Source organism: Chroicocephalus ridibundus, chromosome Z (assembly GCF_963924245.1).
Source record: "Chroicocephalus ridibundus chromosome Z, bChrRid1.1, whole genome shotgun sequence".
Classification (NCBI taxonomy): domain Eukaryota; kingdom Metazoa; phylum Chordata; class Aves; order Charadriiformes; family Laridae; genus Chroicocephalus; species Chroicocephalus ridibundus.
The window spans coordinates 16,816,107-16,833,036 of record NC_086316.1 but is presented as its reverse complement, the minus strand read 5'-3'; the positions used below and the strand labels follow the sequence as shown (position 1 = coordinate 16,833,036).

Sequence of the window (16,930 nt, the reverse complement as noted above, 5' to 3'; positions counted from 1 at the left end):
TGCAGACAGGTGAGTGGGACAGATCAGGATGGCCAACTCCTGACTTTCGTAGCAGGGCTATAGAAGGGAGAGCCTAAAGGGCATTCCTCTGTGCCAGTCGTCACTTCATAGATAACAAGAATCAGAGATTGGTTCAAATCTGCCTTTATTCTCACCCTGAGCCTAGCAATTTACAGACATATCAGCTGGCAGCTGGCCCTGTATCGAATAGCTGTGGCCTTTGCAGAGTTGCAGCCTTCCATGCAGAACAGAAATTGTTGCTCTCTGAGTGCAGACACATGTGGTCCATTGCTCAGAGCAGTCATAGGTTTTACCGTTATTACTTATCCCCATGCAGGTTGTATGTATGGTGCTAAACATAGTGGGATTTCTTTATTGGACCGTGTAGTGATGTGACCATTCTCTCATAAGAATGGCCACAGGGTATCTGAAAGTCAGAGATTAATGTTTGCATATATGTGATCTTTCCTTAGGGCATTCTGAGTGAAAGAGCCTGACTAACAACATCTGAAATACTGTAATGCAGGAAATGAATTATGACTTTTCCCATTTCCTGCAATACTAAATAATTCATTAGCAGACACTGAAAAAAAAGTGTGTAAAATCAGATACATTCTGTTTGCAGTTCTTCAGTATCCCATAAAGGAAAAATTAATGTTAGTGTTTCAACCAATGTTAACAGCTGTATCCCATTTTGCATATGTTTTTAATTTGCTGATCTCTTTTCCTGTTTTATAATCTAATCCTTAAAGGTACCCCATTGATTCTCTTTTTTTTTCTATTTTTTTTTCCTTTTTCAAATTTGCTTTAATATGTAAGTTGTATTTAAAACCTTCTTTTAGATATTTGCTGGTGATTTGTGTGGGGAACTATTGTGAGCAGTATTACCAGCAGAAATTTGTATTTTAACTGTGGATTGAATTTGGCTGTTGCCTTTTCTCCTATAAAGTATAATATGTGACACACTAGGAGGAAGAAGGGAATGTCTCAAAGAATTTTGTTTCAGAGGGTTTTCACCATCCACTTGGCTAAATTAGCTTGAGGCGGTGCATTTGAAAGTAAAGTGATAGTGGGTAACAATTCCAGTAGTTGTCAAAGTGGCTGCTGGATGGTAATTCCTGCAGCATGTTTTACCATTGCCATGCAAGGAAACAGTTTCTCAATTGAAAGAAGGGAGAAAAAGGATTCTTCTGTTTGCAAGCTACCAATGCATGTGTGTAATCTTTCTGAGAATACGTAGACATCCTGTTCCAGGATTTTTCTGGTTCAGTTCACACCTCTTTTGTTCAGGAAGCAGTCCTGTTCAGGACAGTTGTATAAATTCCCATCCTTTCAATGTAAGAATGCAATGATATGAATAAGCTCTATTTTGACTAGCTTTGTGGTAATTCAGACTTGATCCCTTCCCTTCCTGAAAGCTTACTGTGTCCTTTTTTTCAGAGATTACTTGCCTGACTGTTAAATTTAGCTGATTCTTGCATATAATGTGTCTGTTTCTGTCATTTAGGAACAAATCATCATTTCAGCGTCTTGTTAACAATAGATTTTCTCTATAATTAGTTGACAGTGCTCTACTGGAGTCACAGTTTTACACTCTTGGGCTCAATTCTGAAAGATTTGTACAACAGGATTACAGGTAGTCATTAATATCATACTGATGTTTTTATTCCCTTGCAGGAATGCCATGGTTTTGGATTTGTGTCAATTTCTTGCTTTCTCTTCTGTTTTCTACCTGTTTTTATCTCAGAGCATGTTTTCTGCTTTTCTAGGACAACTAAAAGACATTGTACTTTATACGATGGGCAACATTCCACTCTTTCAGGAGTATGTCATATTCCAATGGCAGAGCCGTTCTGCACCAAAACCAGAGAGGTTAGTGAATTCTGTAATAGTATTTAGAAATGTTATTTTTATGGCACTTACTCATGATGTAGTAGTCTAGTTATGCATTCTTAGAATACAGAGGCAATCTGCACCTATTTATTCCTGTTCCTCAGTGATGTCATGGTTTCAAGGAAAAGTGTAACATTTAGAAGACATGGGAAGTAAAAGATCTTGTGTCTGTAGGAGCTGTCTTCCTAAGGGAAGATGAGAGTTGGCAACCTAGATTCCCACAGCACCTTAATAACAGGACAAAAGATCTTTATTTATCAGGTAACAAGCCAGGAAAGCAACAAAGTGGAGAAAGCAGGAAAGTTAGTTGATTTTTGTTCCTAATAAAACTGTACCTATGGTAGAGGCACTCTACATACTTCATACAAATAATTAAATAAATAGTACTTTAGCATTCATAGAAATTATAATATTGCATTTGTGCTTTTGTGCGTTGTAGCAGTGGGTGGTGGTGGAGAGTCAAGGCTTAGTTTAAAGGATGTTAAAGATAGAAACAAGCCACATGACAGTAGCCTTTTATTCTTAACTGTTGCTCTTAGTTCTGTCACTTCAAGATATTCAGGCTTTAAAACCGCTTAGACTAAGCAGTGTGAAACACTGCTCTGTTTTTCAACACCTTTATAAGCTCTGGGAGGAGTGTATCTGTGATTAAATATGCCACCTTAGCTTATTCTTAGACCTGAGGAAAAGGGAAAATGAAGACTGAACTGTGCATTTTGTGCTGTTGTGGAATGCTCTGATCAGAAGCTGTAGGGAGGTACATTCTGCAGGGACACAGCAATACTTAACGGAATCTGTCATAACTATCCAAGAGGCTTGTCCTCTGTGCAGTCAGTTACTACACTGAGCAGGACAACATTGAATTGGGAAGCAGGTGGCCCAAACTATACCCAGAGCATGTATAAGTATTTGTACTACTGAGCTATTCTGTTATTGTCACCAGTTCACTTCAGTGTCATTATAGCCTTTTTTATTAATTGGCTGTGTGGTTTTGAGATATCAACCAGCAAGTCCACAGCACTGTTAGCAGACCAGTGCTTCAATGCACTAGGGATCAAGGTGTTTTGCAATTTTGAATCTCATGAGGAAGCAAACCGCTACATGTTATACATATGCATGTTTTTGCCCTTCTTCCATTGAGCAGCAAATTATTCAAAATACTTCATGCAACAAGAGCTCTTACCAAAGATTAGTTGGCATATAGTTTCTTGCTGACTTTGAGCATGTCATGTCACAACAGATCAAAGGAATTTATTGAGAGCTAACTGTACACTTTCTGAACTGGAATAAAGCCACATGTTATTGCTGAAATGATTGGCAGTATTTCACGCTGTGTCTCTTTCTCATTTTTTGAAAAAGGTAAGTAGATACGCATAAGCCATTTCCTGAGGTTGCAGGAAACACGTGCCAAGGCTAGTTTTCATTCGATTGTTAAGTAGCTAGAGAAAATACTCTTTGAGTATTACATTCTTTGAAAAGCCAACAGAGAAATGCTCCTTTTGAAACAGAGAAAAAACATTTAGGTACTTCCCAGTCTTACGTGATCATTATCTTATTAGCCTATGTGTTCTAATCAGCCTAACAGATGTTTTAAAGAACACATGGGTTGTGAGGCTGAAAAGGGGTACTTTCACTTCGTTTGAAAATACCAGATAAAAATGACTTAAGCTTTTTTCCTGGAACTATCCCTGAAGATTTTTGAGATCATTTCATCAAAGTTTATCCTAATTCAGGGGAAATTCATACATAAACGCAATAATAATAAAGCCAAAACTATTAATGTAGTAGGCTAATTAAGGAATTTTGCATGAAAACATCTGAAAACTTTGTATTGTGTATGTGCAAATATGTGAAAATACTCTGGTTTATTTGGTTTATGCACTGTAAATTAAATGAGAATTTGAAAGAAGTTTATCTTTTCTCCAGCTGCAAACTTTTGAATAACATAGGGTGCCCTGGTTATTGCTGCTTTCAGAAACTGGAATTTACTGCAACATCTTAGAGAGTAAAGTTGGAACTTTGTAAAGAGTTTCAGGGAAATACTGCTCAACTGTGGCTTAAGTGAAATCACAATTGAAGTTGTCTGTTGATGTATTAGCAATGTGTAATTAACTGGCATTCAATGAATCATACATTCAGAATGCATGTCAGCAATAAACCACAATATTAGGTGTGATTAATATTACATTAACTTACAGCATGTTAATAAACATCTACAAATTTCTAAGTGTCCTTCTGTCGCTAAGCCCCAGAAGCTCTGTTTTACCCTTACACGCGTATTCACATGGTGGCATCCACAGATACCTTTCCCCAGCACGCGTGGGTTACATGCACACCTACCCTCTTCTGGGAGTGCAGGTTTACCTGGTTACACGCATCTGGAGTGGGAGATGTGGGTACTCCAGCTTTATCTGTACTTGGGCTGCTCCACACAATCCACTGATCCCACATGCCAGCAAGGGGGCACCCCACAGGGTCACACATAGCACCCTCAAGGTATCACTGCTGGTTGCACCTCTGTATGGCAGGTCCACCAACTGGCAGGAGGGCAGACTTCTCACAGCATTTTGCAGGGAGGCTGCTCCACCTTGCCTGTGTGAAGGTCGTGATGCTGATAACGCAGCTTCTGGTGGTGTCAGACTAGGTTTTCACTGCTGCTGTGTTATGGTCTCTCCTGTCCTGTCACAATTTTTCATGCTGCTTTTATACTTCTTTTCGAGCTTTGCTTTTCTGTTGATGGTCATTTTAAACAGATACCATCATAGTTATGGGTATCTTAGTCCCATTTACACATGCTGGTATAGTCTTATTCCTACTGTACAAACTGGTGTTAGCCAGGTTGTTTACCAAGAGAGAAAGTAATGATGGTTCTGCTATATACAAGGTCCTAGTTGGATCTGTAAAGATTAATGTGAAGTACATGGTATATGACTGACCACTCAGTCACAGGCATGGGAAGAAATGGTAGTAATTTCTCTGCAGATTCCCAGAGTACTCTTTGAAGTATACGTTTGTAAAGTTTTACTTTCAAAAGGTGAATTTCCTATTAGTGTTCTCACCTGCTTAACTCCACCGTGTGGTAATATGGAAATTCCATGGAAATTCTGTATGGAAAATGCTCAGTGAAGCATTTTCACCATTCTGTTCTCAATGTAAGCACAGGCTAAATATCGCTCTAGCTTCTTGATCTGCATTGAAAATGGTAATCCAGCTGATACTAACAAAATCAGATGAGTTCAAGATTGTTCCTATTAGCAGGACTATTAATTTATATTGCTGGATAAGGAAACTGAAACTGATCCATGGTTTTGGACAGCTGTAACCATATGAAGCTTGACTGCTTTGTATAAAGCTGATTTCTTGTGTATGTTATTTTTTTGATGGGATGTAAAAGCAGTGCACCAGGGGAATTATTTCCTTTTCCTGATATTGGCATGTTTTGCAGGTTCTTATTGAGACTGCCAAGAAGCTTGGGCTCCAGTGTCATTCCAAGGGGACGATGATCACAATTGAAGGCCCGCGTTTCAGTTCTCAAGCAGAAAGCTTGATGTTTCGCAGCTGGGGAGCTGATGTTATCAACATGACCACAGTGCCTGAAGTGATTCTTGCAAAAGAAGCTGGAATGAGTTATGCTAGTATTGCCATGGCAACAGATTACGACTGCTGGAAGGAACATGAAGAAGCGGTGAGTGAAACTTTTTTCTCTGGGTCTTGTCCTGAAGGATCTGGGTTAGAACCTGTGGGTTTTGGTAAGAGATCACATACTGAACTAAATGTGTTCTTACTTACATCAGTATCAGTGAGTTATTCTGGATGAATGATTGTGAAAGTAAGAACAGAATCAATTGTTGCTACCTCATTTATTTTCATAAACTTACCTTGCTGCTAATAAACCTTTTGTCTCCTCTTGTCTGAATCAGAAGGTCTGTGTGTATGAAGCTTGTCAGCTCTGTTTATGAGCTTGTCTTCCCATAACTGGTCTGGTGTTCTTTCTTTGCAGCTCTGTTGGAAATGATGGATCTGTTTTGGTTCTCCTGTTTGTGTAAAACATAATCAGACATTCACCCACAGAGGAAAGAACTTTTTATTGGCTAAAATGATTGTGGCATTTTAAGGCTTCATCTTTTCACATAGAGAAGCATGAGTTAAATGAATTTATTTTAGTATTTAAAATGCATGCCATCCAAGTTGAGAGGCGCCACTTAGTTTTCTTGTATTTCTAGGTTTCAGTGGATAAAGTTTTAAAGACGCTGAAAGGGAATGCAAATAAGGCTACTAGCATACTCCTTACTGCTATACCTCAGATAGGTTCCATGGAATGGACTGACACCCTGCACACCTTGAAAGTAAGTACACACATGAGGCCAATGAGTACTGGGGACAGTGTGTGCATATATACGCATAATATAGGTATATGCTCCAAGGTGTTTCTGCTTTAATCATAACTTCTTAGAGTAGATGCCTCAACAAACCAAATCCATTCAAGATAGGCAAACAGATTAAGACTCTCTCAAGCTTTATGGCAAAGATCTAGCTTCAGTTTTACAAGTGTTACAAAAAGTAAAAAAAAAAAAAAAGGACATCTATATATGGTTGGTGAAGTGTTATCCTTCACAGCACAGGTAAGATACAAATCTATGTGAGTATCCAAATGAAAAACCTGTACCTCTACTCAGCTTTAGCTTAGGTCTTAGAACAATGGAGAGCCAAGTGGAGAAGACTGAACGAAACCAAAAACATTGTGCTCTTTAGTATGTAGAAGGAGAGAAGTCTGTTACAAGATAAGGGTAATAACCCCATTGAAATTATTAGAATTGTGTTGTCCTGCAGGTTTAAGATCCACAGTGCATGAAAAAATGAACATGGAAAAGAAAAACATTTCAAAATACATTGCTGAGGGGATTTTTAGGCAGAATTTTTCTTAGACAAGAGTTTATTTACATGTTTTATATCATCTTTATTTCACAGACGTGCTTGGGATTCGTTTCTGGCCATAGCATAGAGGGAAAGAACAGTGTTTAAATAGTTTGGATGTCTATCCAACTTCTCAACAAGCTTTTTGTGACAAGTAGGCATTTCCAAGAGTACAAGAGGGTGAAGCGCAAAGGAGGTGAGGATCACATTAAGATGGTGTGGGAGACAAGGAAAGAATTGAAATATGAAAGACAAAGAGCAGACAGAAGTGGGCCATGAGGATCTCTGTTAGTTGAAGCAGCAGCAGTCTGAAAAGGAGGAAGCCTGCTGGGGAACCTTTTGAGAGTCCAGTCTCTGATAACTCTCCTCTCTTGTGTTCTTTCTTTATTTTTTTCTGAAAATCACTGTGTTGACTGAAATTTGGATGGGTAACAAAAATGAACAGAGACATGTACCTGAATTTGTCTCCCTGAAATTCAGCTATCAACAGAACTGCATATGCTGTAAAAATCTTTTGTGTCTTCTGATCGGGATCAAATTTTCAGTTTTGTTACCCATGTAGTTCTCTTATCAGTGACTCTTAACTCTAGTTTAGTCAGTGTCCTAAAGGAAAGACACACTAAGCAAAATTCACCCCAGACACTTTTTAAGCATACTTGACCAGGTCAGGTTTGCGGAGGTCAAACCTGAATCCTTGAAATTACTATTTTGCTGATTCTTCTCTAGAAAACCTACTTTTTATTAGGAGGCCTTGGATTATGTTTATAACTCTTCCTCACCTGGTTCTCTGAAACAGCTATTTTGATGTCTCCGCTATAAATTTTTAAGAGGTAACTGACTTTTCCCTTTCCCCTTTGCAGTCTTTTGGAAGTTGTGTCATGGATGGGTAAAGGAGACAACAGAATCAGTATTCCTTTTCCCCTCTAATACACAGAAAACATTTTCAGAGGACTGGACCACACTTTTTGTTTAATATAGATGCTTGGCTATACGAAAAAAAAAAGGGTTTGAACAAATAATCTAAAAAATGTGCCAGATTTAATCATAACTTCTTAGAGTAGATGCCTCAACAAACCAAATCCATTCAAGATAGGCAAACAGATTAAGACTCTCTCAAGCTTTATGGCAAAGATCTAGCTTCAGTTTTACAAGTGTTACAAAAAGTAAAAAAAAAAAAAAAGGACATCTATATATGGTTGGTGAAGTGTTATCCTTCACAGCACTTCACAGCACACACAGCACTCAGCTACTTTAGTCATGCTGGCATGCAAGGAAGTTTCCCAAGGATATAATGCCGCTTAGGTACTGAGCGATATGCCTCCAGTTCTGCAGGTGTCCTTCAGTAAACAGTGTCCTGTTGGTTCACCTTGCATGATTGTCTTGATTCTTCATCAGGAGTAAAAAGCAGGTGGCTGGGAAGAGCTGGCAGTAAGTTTGCAAGGTTTCCCTTTAATGAACGCTAACCCTTCTTTTAGTTCATTGTCAGCTGTTTAGAACACAGATTCAAGTGCTTCCTCCAGCTTAGTCCCAGAACTGCTCTTTGCTGAAAGTATCATGCACCAGCGGAAGGGTCACTCCATTCTAGTGTAGCTTCTTACACTCTTTCCCTTAAGCATCTGCTACTGCCTGGTATCAGTGATGAATACTGAGATAGTTTCACTTTGGCTTGGCAGTTCTTATGTTTTTGTGCTCTTTGCTGATAGTGGCTGGTTTGAGCCATAATATACTGAGAAAGGGAGTTGATCTGAAGGCATTAGAAGAACTGAAAACAGGTCTTGGTATTGGTATTGCAAGTGGGACTTGAGATTTTATGTCAGGAGAGGAGTAGTCATAATTGTTTCTGGTTTAACACAACCAAGTACCCTGGAAAAGTAACAGGAAAACCTGAGGTTTTGGAGTCTTCCTCTGATCTCTACTTATGAAGGGCAGGAAAGGCTAAAAATCTTTCTGTTTGAAGCATTAAATAGTGGTAAAGTAGATGAAGGATTGGTCCTAGGCTTCTGTGTTAGTGAATAAGGAGAGAGGCAATTATGCAATACAGCAGAGAGAGATACGTATGCATGTGCCTCTGTACTAGTGTGTGGTTGAACCCTCAAGATTTTAAAAGATTGTTCTCTTTGTAGATGTGATGTGTTCTTCTGTACATTTTAATCTGGGCATTTTGAAGGTCAGATGGTATGGTTTTTCGAACTGATCTTTTTTGGAGGTACCTTTTCCTAGAGCTCAAAGGCAGCACCACTTGCATGCCCTGTGGTAATGTAGTAAGGAATGCACGCAAGGAAGAGCTGGGCAAGACTGCAGCTGGCAGTCTGCCATCAGTGACGATGTAAAGCCATGCCAGCCTACATCCAGGCTGCAGCTGGCCATTTGCCAATGTCTGTGTCTATTGCTTGGGGAAGCATGTGAAACCATAAAGCTCTACGTGGACGCAACTTTTCCTTTATGAGCTCTGTAATCTGGCTGCCCTGCCTGGAGGAACTTCACCAGGCAGGAGAAAATATGCTGCCAGTCTGTTTTCATTGCTGCATTTATCAGTCTCCTGCGGTGGAGGTATGCATCCCACCCACACACGTGGTAGTGTCACCTCTGAATCTCACAGTAGTCTTTAGGAAACCCTGGAATGTTGAAGCAAAAGTTGAAGGGCTGGTTTTCTGCTAAAGGATAGGGCTGCCTGCCATCCATTTCTTTTCATGTGTCTTTTCATCTGAGATATGCCAGTGAGTTTAAGTGTAGTTTGAATGTTAATATTTTTTAACTGCCTAAGATGTCTGTAGGCCAGTATTTCCATATTTCCTGGCTTTGTTGCTGTAAAAAAAGGTAATTCTCCAGGCTTAGGTAGAATGACCTTGGAAAAAAAAGTTTGGAGCAAACTCTTCTGCAGGCATAGCATCTTCCTACAGCCTGTCATTTTGAGGCGTGGCCAGAGTACAAAGCCCTTAATGTTTCAGAACAGGGTATGACCACATTGTATTTGTCTCATGGATCAGGAAACACAGGTGATGCTATTGATCGCAGTGGTCTGAGTGATTTCTGGCTGGTGTCAGGGAAATTTCTGGATAGGATGAGACAGCCATGGGTGAGGATCTTCTGTTCGCTGAGAAGAGTTGTTTAGTGATGTGATAATTACTGGCAGTTGTTGCTGTAATGCTCATGAAATAGTGATGTTCAGCATCCTGTGGGGAGTGAGGAAGGCAAGTAGTAGAGTACAGATGCTGGAGTTCAGCTGAGCATACTTGGGTTTAACTTAAGAGAAGTAGTAGGTATTGTCTCATGGAAAGCAGCTCTGAAGGGGCAAGGAACTACAGAAAGCTGGCAGGACTTTAAGGGCAGCATTCTCCAAGCGCAGGAGTGATCCACAGAAAGACCAGTCAGGAGACTGACTTGACTAAACAGGAAACAACTCCAGTGCAAAAACGCAGCATTCAAGGATTGGAAGCAGGAACAAGCTACAGGGAAGTAATCCAGAAGCAAGAGCAGGCATGTAGGGACGTTTTCAAGTTTGCCTGTAGTCGACAGTAGGACATCAAAAGCAACAAGAACTTCAGCCACTGCATTGGTATCAAAAGCTGATCAAGTAAAATGTGGGCTTATTGCTGAATAAAGTAAACAAATCAGTGACAACAGACAGTTTCAAAAGGAAACCAGCGTAGTAGATTTTTTTTTTAATCTTTATTAGGAAAAGTATTGGTGAGAGAGAAAGAACAGTCTCGTGGAAAAGAATTATAACTCATAACAACTGGGAATTGAGCTGCGTACCTTTATTACAGTAAGGTTCAACACCATGAGGATCAGGAGAGAACTTGTACTGGGATGATAAAAGGAACGGTGTGTTAGAACTGATTTTTCTTACAGCATGCGTGTAAGAAAATCAGCTTATGGTAAGGTGTCAGACCTTCTGTGAATGCTTCTCAGATAAACTTCTGGACTCTGTGAGGATATTAACTGCTGATATTAACTGCCTGTTTTGAACTTCTGTACTAGCCTATGTGAAATTATATTTGTCAGACCTCTGATACAAGAAATAATGTTGTACTTTGATAAGCAAGCTTGGTAAGTGAATACTGTGGGATAGTTTAGATTGGATGAGGTATCTATAGATGTATTTCAGCACCCTTCATCATTGACACACTTGGACTTTAATATGTTTGGTAGCTAACAAGTTGAAGGGCATAAAGGTTAACATTTTTCAGTCATTTTTTCTAGTCTGTCACAAACTGAACCTGATGTTTATAATTTATGTATGTAGAGCTGATCTTGTAAATACGCTTAAGTCACTTTCTTCCTCAAAAAATATCTCAGTGAAAACAGTGAACATACTTATGTGACTACAGTGAATTGGCTCAGGTGAATAAGGTGGAGGGGGAAAATTCATCAAGGCTTCACTTCATCTGTAGTTGCATTGGTCTACATATTGTGGTCCTTGCAGGTTAAGGACCTCTTGAAAAAGCTGAGATTGAAGTGTTTCTCAGGCCCTACCCTTGAATGTGGCTGATGTCAAAGTTGCCTGTCCCTCCATAACACAAGTATTTAATTCACTCCAAATCAGTGCACCTTTAGAGAATGGTTTCTATTCTTGATAGCTGTTCTTCAAAATTGATGAAGAAACATGTAGAAATCACTTTCGTTTAAGGAACTTCATTTTCAGAGCATTCTGATTATATTTGTGAAGACCTTTCAATGAATTTGGTGCATGTAAGCCAGTATGCTAGCCTTAAAAATGAAAAGCAAGCTGCACAATTTTTAATTTGTGGCTTGTGAGCCTAAAGTCCTTAATTTAGTGTTTCTGCAATATGGTTGTGTGGTGGGTTGACCCTAGCTGGATGCCAGGTGCCCAGTAAAGCCTGTCTAAAACCCTAAACAGTGTCTAAAACACTAAAACCCACTCTATCGCTACCCATCCTCAGCTGGACAGAGGCAGAGAAAATGGGACAAAAGGCTTGTGGGTTGAGATGAGGACAGGGAGATCCTCAGCAATTGCTGTCACGGGCAAAACAGACTCGACTTGGGGAAATTAATTCAATTTATTGCGAAGCAAATCAGAGTAGGATGATGAGAAATAAAACAAAATCTTAAAAAAGACTTTCCCCGACCCCTCCCTTGTTCTCGGGCTCAACTTAATTCCTGAATTCTTTGCCTTCTACCCTCAAGTGGCACAGGGGGACAGAGAGTGGGGTCTGCAGTCAGTTCATCACACACTGTCTCTGCCGCCCATTCCTCCTTGTTCTCTTCCCCAGCTCCAGCGTGGGGTCCCTCCCATGGGAGACAGTCCTCCACAAACTTCCCCAGCGTGAGTCCTGCCCATGGGCTACAGTCCCGTGAACTGCTCCAGTGTGGGCTCCTCTCTCCATGGGGTCACAGCCTCCTTTGGGGCATCTGCCTGCTCCAGCATTGATCCTCCAGGGGCTGCAGGTGGATATCTGCTCCACCGTTAACCTCTGTGGGCTGCAGGGGCACAGTCTGCCTCACCATGGTCTTCACAGACTGCAGGGGAATCTCTGCTCCAGCACCTGCAGCACCTCCTCCCACTCCCTCTTAACTGACCGTGATGTCTGCAGGGCTGTTGCTCTCACGTATTCTCATCCCTCTCTCTGGCTGCAGTTGCTGTTGCGCAGGTTTTTTTCCCCCGTTCTTAAATGTGTTCTCACAAAGGTGCTGCCACCATCACTGATGGGCTTGGCCTTGGCCAGCAGTAGGTCCGTCTTGGAGCTGGCTGGTGGTGGGTCTGTTGGACATGGGGGAGGCTCCTAGCAGCTTCTCACAGAGGCCACCCCTGTAGGCCCCTCGCTACCAAAACCTTGCCATGCAAACCCAATACAGGTTGTTGTTCTCAGTACCAGTACACCTGTTACAAAGTTGTAATGACAAGTGATTGAACTGTTGTAGGGTATGCCCTCCTTCTAATTCTTTTAACGCTTGTGGTGTTGGATGAAGTTGGAGATACTATGCACATGGAAAGAGTTATGCCTGTTTGTAATCTAAATGGAAGCTATGTAGTCTGCCTTTACGTTGAAAAGTAAGTCTGCTCTGTACTGACAGAGGAAGCATTCATCTACTTTGACTTTGTATTTCAGACAACAGTGCAGTGTTCGGTCATCCTGCCAAAGCAGTAACCACTTGGATGGACCTTGAAGTTTGTGTGCTTACAAGGAAAAGGGGATCATTTTTGAACTTCCAAAGGCTATAATATCTTCAAAAATTGTTACAAGCATAAAAGAATGGAGTAAACGTTGACCAATGATAATGTGTAAGACAGCTTTTATAATCTTTATCATGCTTGATAATATGTAAGATGCCTAAAGTTAGATTTTGAGTATGTTTTAAACTTGGAATAGCTATACTATCAAGCTGGATCAGACAGTGGCTGAAGAAAAAGTTAGTGAGTTGTCATCCTCTAGTCAGTGATACCATTTAGTTGATGAGGAAAGGAAAGGCTAGGTAATTGTTGCAGTTTCATAAAATAAGAGCTAAGAAAGCAGATTCACAGGTATGCTATTTGCTTTGCAGTTTCTGCCTCCTATCTTTTCCTTCAACAAAGGAAGGCAAATGGTTACATTTCACTTCAGAAACATACCATAAAAATTTCAGACAATTTCAAAATAATATTATACTATTTTTATACGTTATGCATATTTTTGTTGTTTTTTTTTTTAAAAAAAGCAGTGTTCTTTGTGTGCTAGGAGACGTGGTTTAGTAATTGTGTTGACTCTTTCACGGCAGCAATTGTGTAATGAATGAATGTTCTCATTAAAAAAAAAAAAATTATGTAATGCCTAAGCCAGATTTGTGCCTGAAGATGTACTTCCGTGACTTACAGAACTGTACAGAAAAGTACTTAACTGCCAGTGTTCTGAACACTGTACTGGCCTTTTGCTACTTCATTGATATGAGGGTTGATTGAACCTTCATTGATATGGACAACTCTGGGTTTAGTTGGTGTTCTAAGTGATGAATGTGCTTGAGTGCTTTGAATGTATGCATTTCATTTTTTAATACAATTTGACTTCAATAAAATAATCTGCTGCTGCTTGTGTAGTAAATAAAAGGAATGGAGCCTGTGCTTCTCCAAACTGTGTGGAAATTGTGGAGTTTTTTTATTTGTTTCTAGTCATTCTAATCACATTAGTGAGTGAATTTTGTTCGTCTGACAGTGACTTTTGCCATTCACAGAACAGGTTGGTGGAGATATCTAGAAAGACCACTTCTAGAAAATACTGTGCTGCTTAAAATTTCTGGTTCTAAGTCCCTGAAAAACCAGGGATTGCTGAGACATAAGTGAATCAGAATGCCATCCAAGGAAAGCAAGGGAAAGATAAGAAATATGAAAGCTGCGGATTCTCACAGTAATGTAAAAAAAAAAAAAATAATCCTAAGGACAATAAAAAGAAAGCGGGTGCATAAGCTTTTGAAAGCCTTTAGATTTTGATATACCTTCCTTAGCAAAACCAGTACAGATGCTCTTCAGATACTGGGGAAAATAGTTTAACCAACTTTCCATATTTGGGGTGGTTTTTTTAAAGAACTCAGATTGCAGGATCCAGAGCCTGATGGAAGATGGGAAGAAAGCTACAGATCTAACATGTCTTTTACTACCTTTTCATATCTAGCCAAATCAGATGGCTGACCTTAAAAATGGTTTTCATTGTTATTATCTTTGCCCTCTAGACAGTGAAATGGATTGGAGCCATAAAGTTCATATTTGGATGTTCTAAGAGAGAGTTGTATCTGAGTTTCCATTTTCAATCCCCATTGGGTTTTTTCTCACATTCCTTAGTGACATATAACTGTTGATTTAATTTTCTTGTTTTATGTACTGAGTATTTACATTGTCACAGGACAGTATGGCACAGAGCAGGTCCACAGTTAGTGTTTTTTCTTACACATTGCTGTTAGAAATTCTTCATATGCAAAGCTGATGATAACACTAGGTAAGGATAGAGAATTGGCTGGATGGCTGCATCCAAATAGTTACAGTCAATAGCTCAATATCCAAATGGAAACCAGTAACGAGTGGTATCCCTCAAGGGCCTGTAGTGGGACCAATACTATGTATTGTCTTCATCAATGGTATAAAGTAGTGGGATTGAGTTTGCAGGTGACACCAAGCTGAGTGATACAGTTGACATGCCTGAGAGACGGGATACCATCCAGCGGGACCTGGACAAGCTTGAGAAATGGGCCCATGTGAACTTTGTGAGGTTCACCAAGGCCAAGTGCAACATCCTGCACCTGGGTCGGGGCAACGCTGGGGTATCAAGACAAGCTGGGGACGAAGGGATGGAGAGCGGCCCTGAGGAGGACTTGGGGGTGTTGGTGGATGAGAAGCTCAACACGAGCTGTCAATGTGCACTTGCAGCCCAGAAAGCCAACCATATCCATCAAAAGAAGCATAGCCAGCAGGTCAAGGGCGGGGATTCTCTCCCTTTACTCTGCTCTGGTGAGACCCCACCTCGAGTACTGCGTCCAGCTCTGGAGCCCTCAGCAGAGGAAGGACATGGACCTGTTGGAATGGGTCCAGAGGAGGGCCACAAAGATGATGAGAGGGCTGGAGCACCTCTCCTATGAGGACAGGCTGGGAGAGTTGGGGTTGTTCAGCCTGGAGAAGAGAAGGCTCTGGGGAGACCTTACAGCAGCCTTTCAGTACTTGGAGGGGGCTCATAAAAAAGATGGAGGGAGACTTTTCACCAGGGCCTGTAGTGACAGGCTAAGGGGCAACAATTTTAAACTGAAAGATGGTAGATTTAGATTGGACCTAAGAAATTCTTTACTGTGAGGGTGATGAGACACTGGCATAGGTTGCCCAGAGAGGTTGTGTGTGCCTCATCCCTGGAAGTGTTCAAAGTCAGGTTGGCTTTGATCAACCTGATCTACTGACAGATGTCCCTGTCCATGGCAGGGGGGTTGGACTAAGTGAGCTTTGAAGGTCCCTTCCAACCCAAACCATTCAGTGGTTTGCTCTGTCAACATAGGCTTGGTATCGGAAGGTATCTCATGCAGAATTAACATAAAATCAGTAACACAGTGGTAGTGTGTAGTGTGGTTTTGCAAAGTTTAGTATACATTTTATACTCTTTGAAATCTATTGGGAAATACTTTTCCAGCGGACTACATGATGAAGATGGTAACTGGCAAGAAAATCACAGGTAATGTTTAATTATATGAAGACAGGCCAAATAACTATTTTTAATTGTCTTTCTAAACAGTCCTGAGAAAGGTATGAAATTTATTGTAGGAAGTACTGCTGGTATGATAGAGAACAAGAAGATACAAATTTAATGTACTGCATTACTAAACGCGAGTAAACATTCTAGCAGAGAACAGTGGCCGTTCTTAGACTCAGAATGTCTGTGGTTTGACAAGAGTGAGACAATGACTCTTCATTGATGGAAATTACCTCTCTTCGGTTGGACTGTTTCTCCATGGCAATTTTATTTTTTTTCTAACCACTCCTCAGTCCATTTGCTGTGAGGGACTTGGGGTGCCACCTTCTCGTGCGTAGTATTGACACTGCTCCTATATCGTAACATCAGAATCAGCATTAAAAAAGATTGGCTTGAGGTTCTTGGAAGATCACGCCGTGGCCCGATTTTGGCTAACCAGACTGGGATGCTAAATTGTTGCTGTTGCCTAGTTTTGAAACATCTCAGCCTCCAAAATGTATGCCTCTCAAGGTTGTCATTTCTTCTCTTACAGAAACTTTGTGCCTTCTGTGTGTTAAACATAACCTGGAATACACTTACTGCTACAGTTTTACGCTGACATCTCCTATACCAAATATTGTCTCTTACAAACATTAAAAAAGCTTTCAACAAGACCTGACTGGTTTCTCTGTGGATGTTTCACAAACTCTTACATTTTAAAGCCTCATTTAAACAGTGACTGTTCCAACACAGGTACTTACATAGTGAGGGCTGAAGCAAATGAAGTATCTCTGTGAGAAAATTTCATGTCTCATGCAAGATAAGTTAGAACCATGGAAAGCCTAGTAGAGTTTTAGCTAATGAAATTTAACCTTACATTTTTCAAGCCTACTTCTCATTCGCCAGTGGAATTGTCCTCAACTAACGCACTGATTTGTATAGCTTAAATGCTTTCAAGGCTTTTGGGGGAAAGACATCATCCCTAG

The 16,930-nt window shown here is 40.4% G+C and overlaps 1 protein-coding gene across 3 annotated transcripts in view; it reads left to right on the top strand.

Annotated features, from left to right (window-relative positions):
- Nucleotides 1-16,612, top strand: part of MTAP (methylthioadenosine phosphorylase) — a 36,321-nt gene extending 19,709 nt beyond the window's left edge. For 2 of the 3 annotated variants that reach the window (XM_063320887.1, XM_063320889.1), the window contains exons 5-8: nucleotides 1,770-1,872; nucleotides 5,339-5,578; nucleotides 6,117-6,239; nucleotides 16,498-16,612. In XM_063320887.1, the coding sequence (XP_063176957.1) occupies nucleotides 1,770-1,872; nucleotides 5,339-5,578; nucleotides 6,117-6,239; nucleotides 16,498-16,563 (532 nt within the window). In that variant the 3' untranslated portion in view covers nucleotides 16,564-16,612. Of the gene's footprint in view, nucleotides 1-1,769; nucleotides 1,873-5,338; nucleotides 5,579-6,116; nucleotides 6,240-12,878; nucleotides 13,874-16,497 lie in introns of those variants that run through there. The other variant, XM_063320888.1, reaches the window with a different exon arrangement.
- Nucleotides 16,613-16,930: the final 318 nt, after the last annotated feature.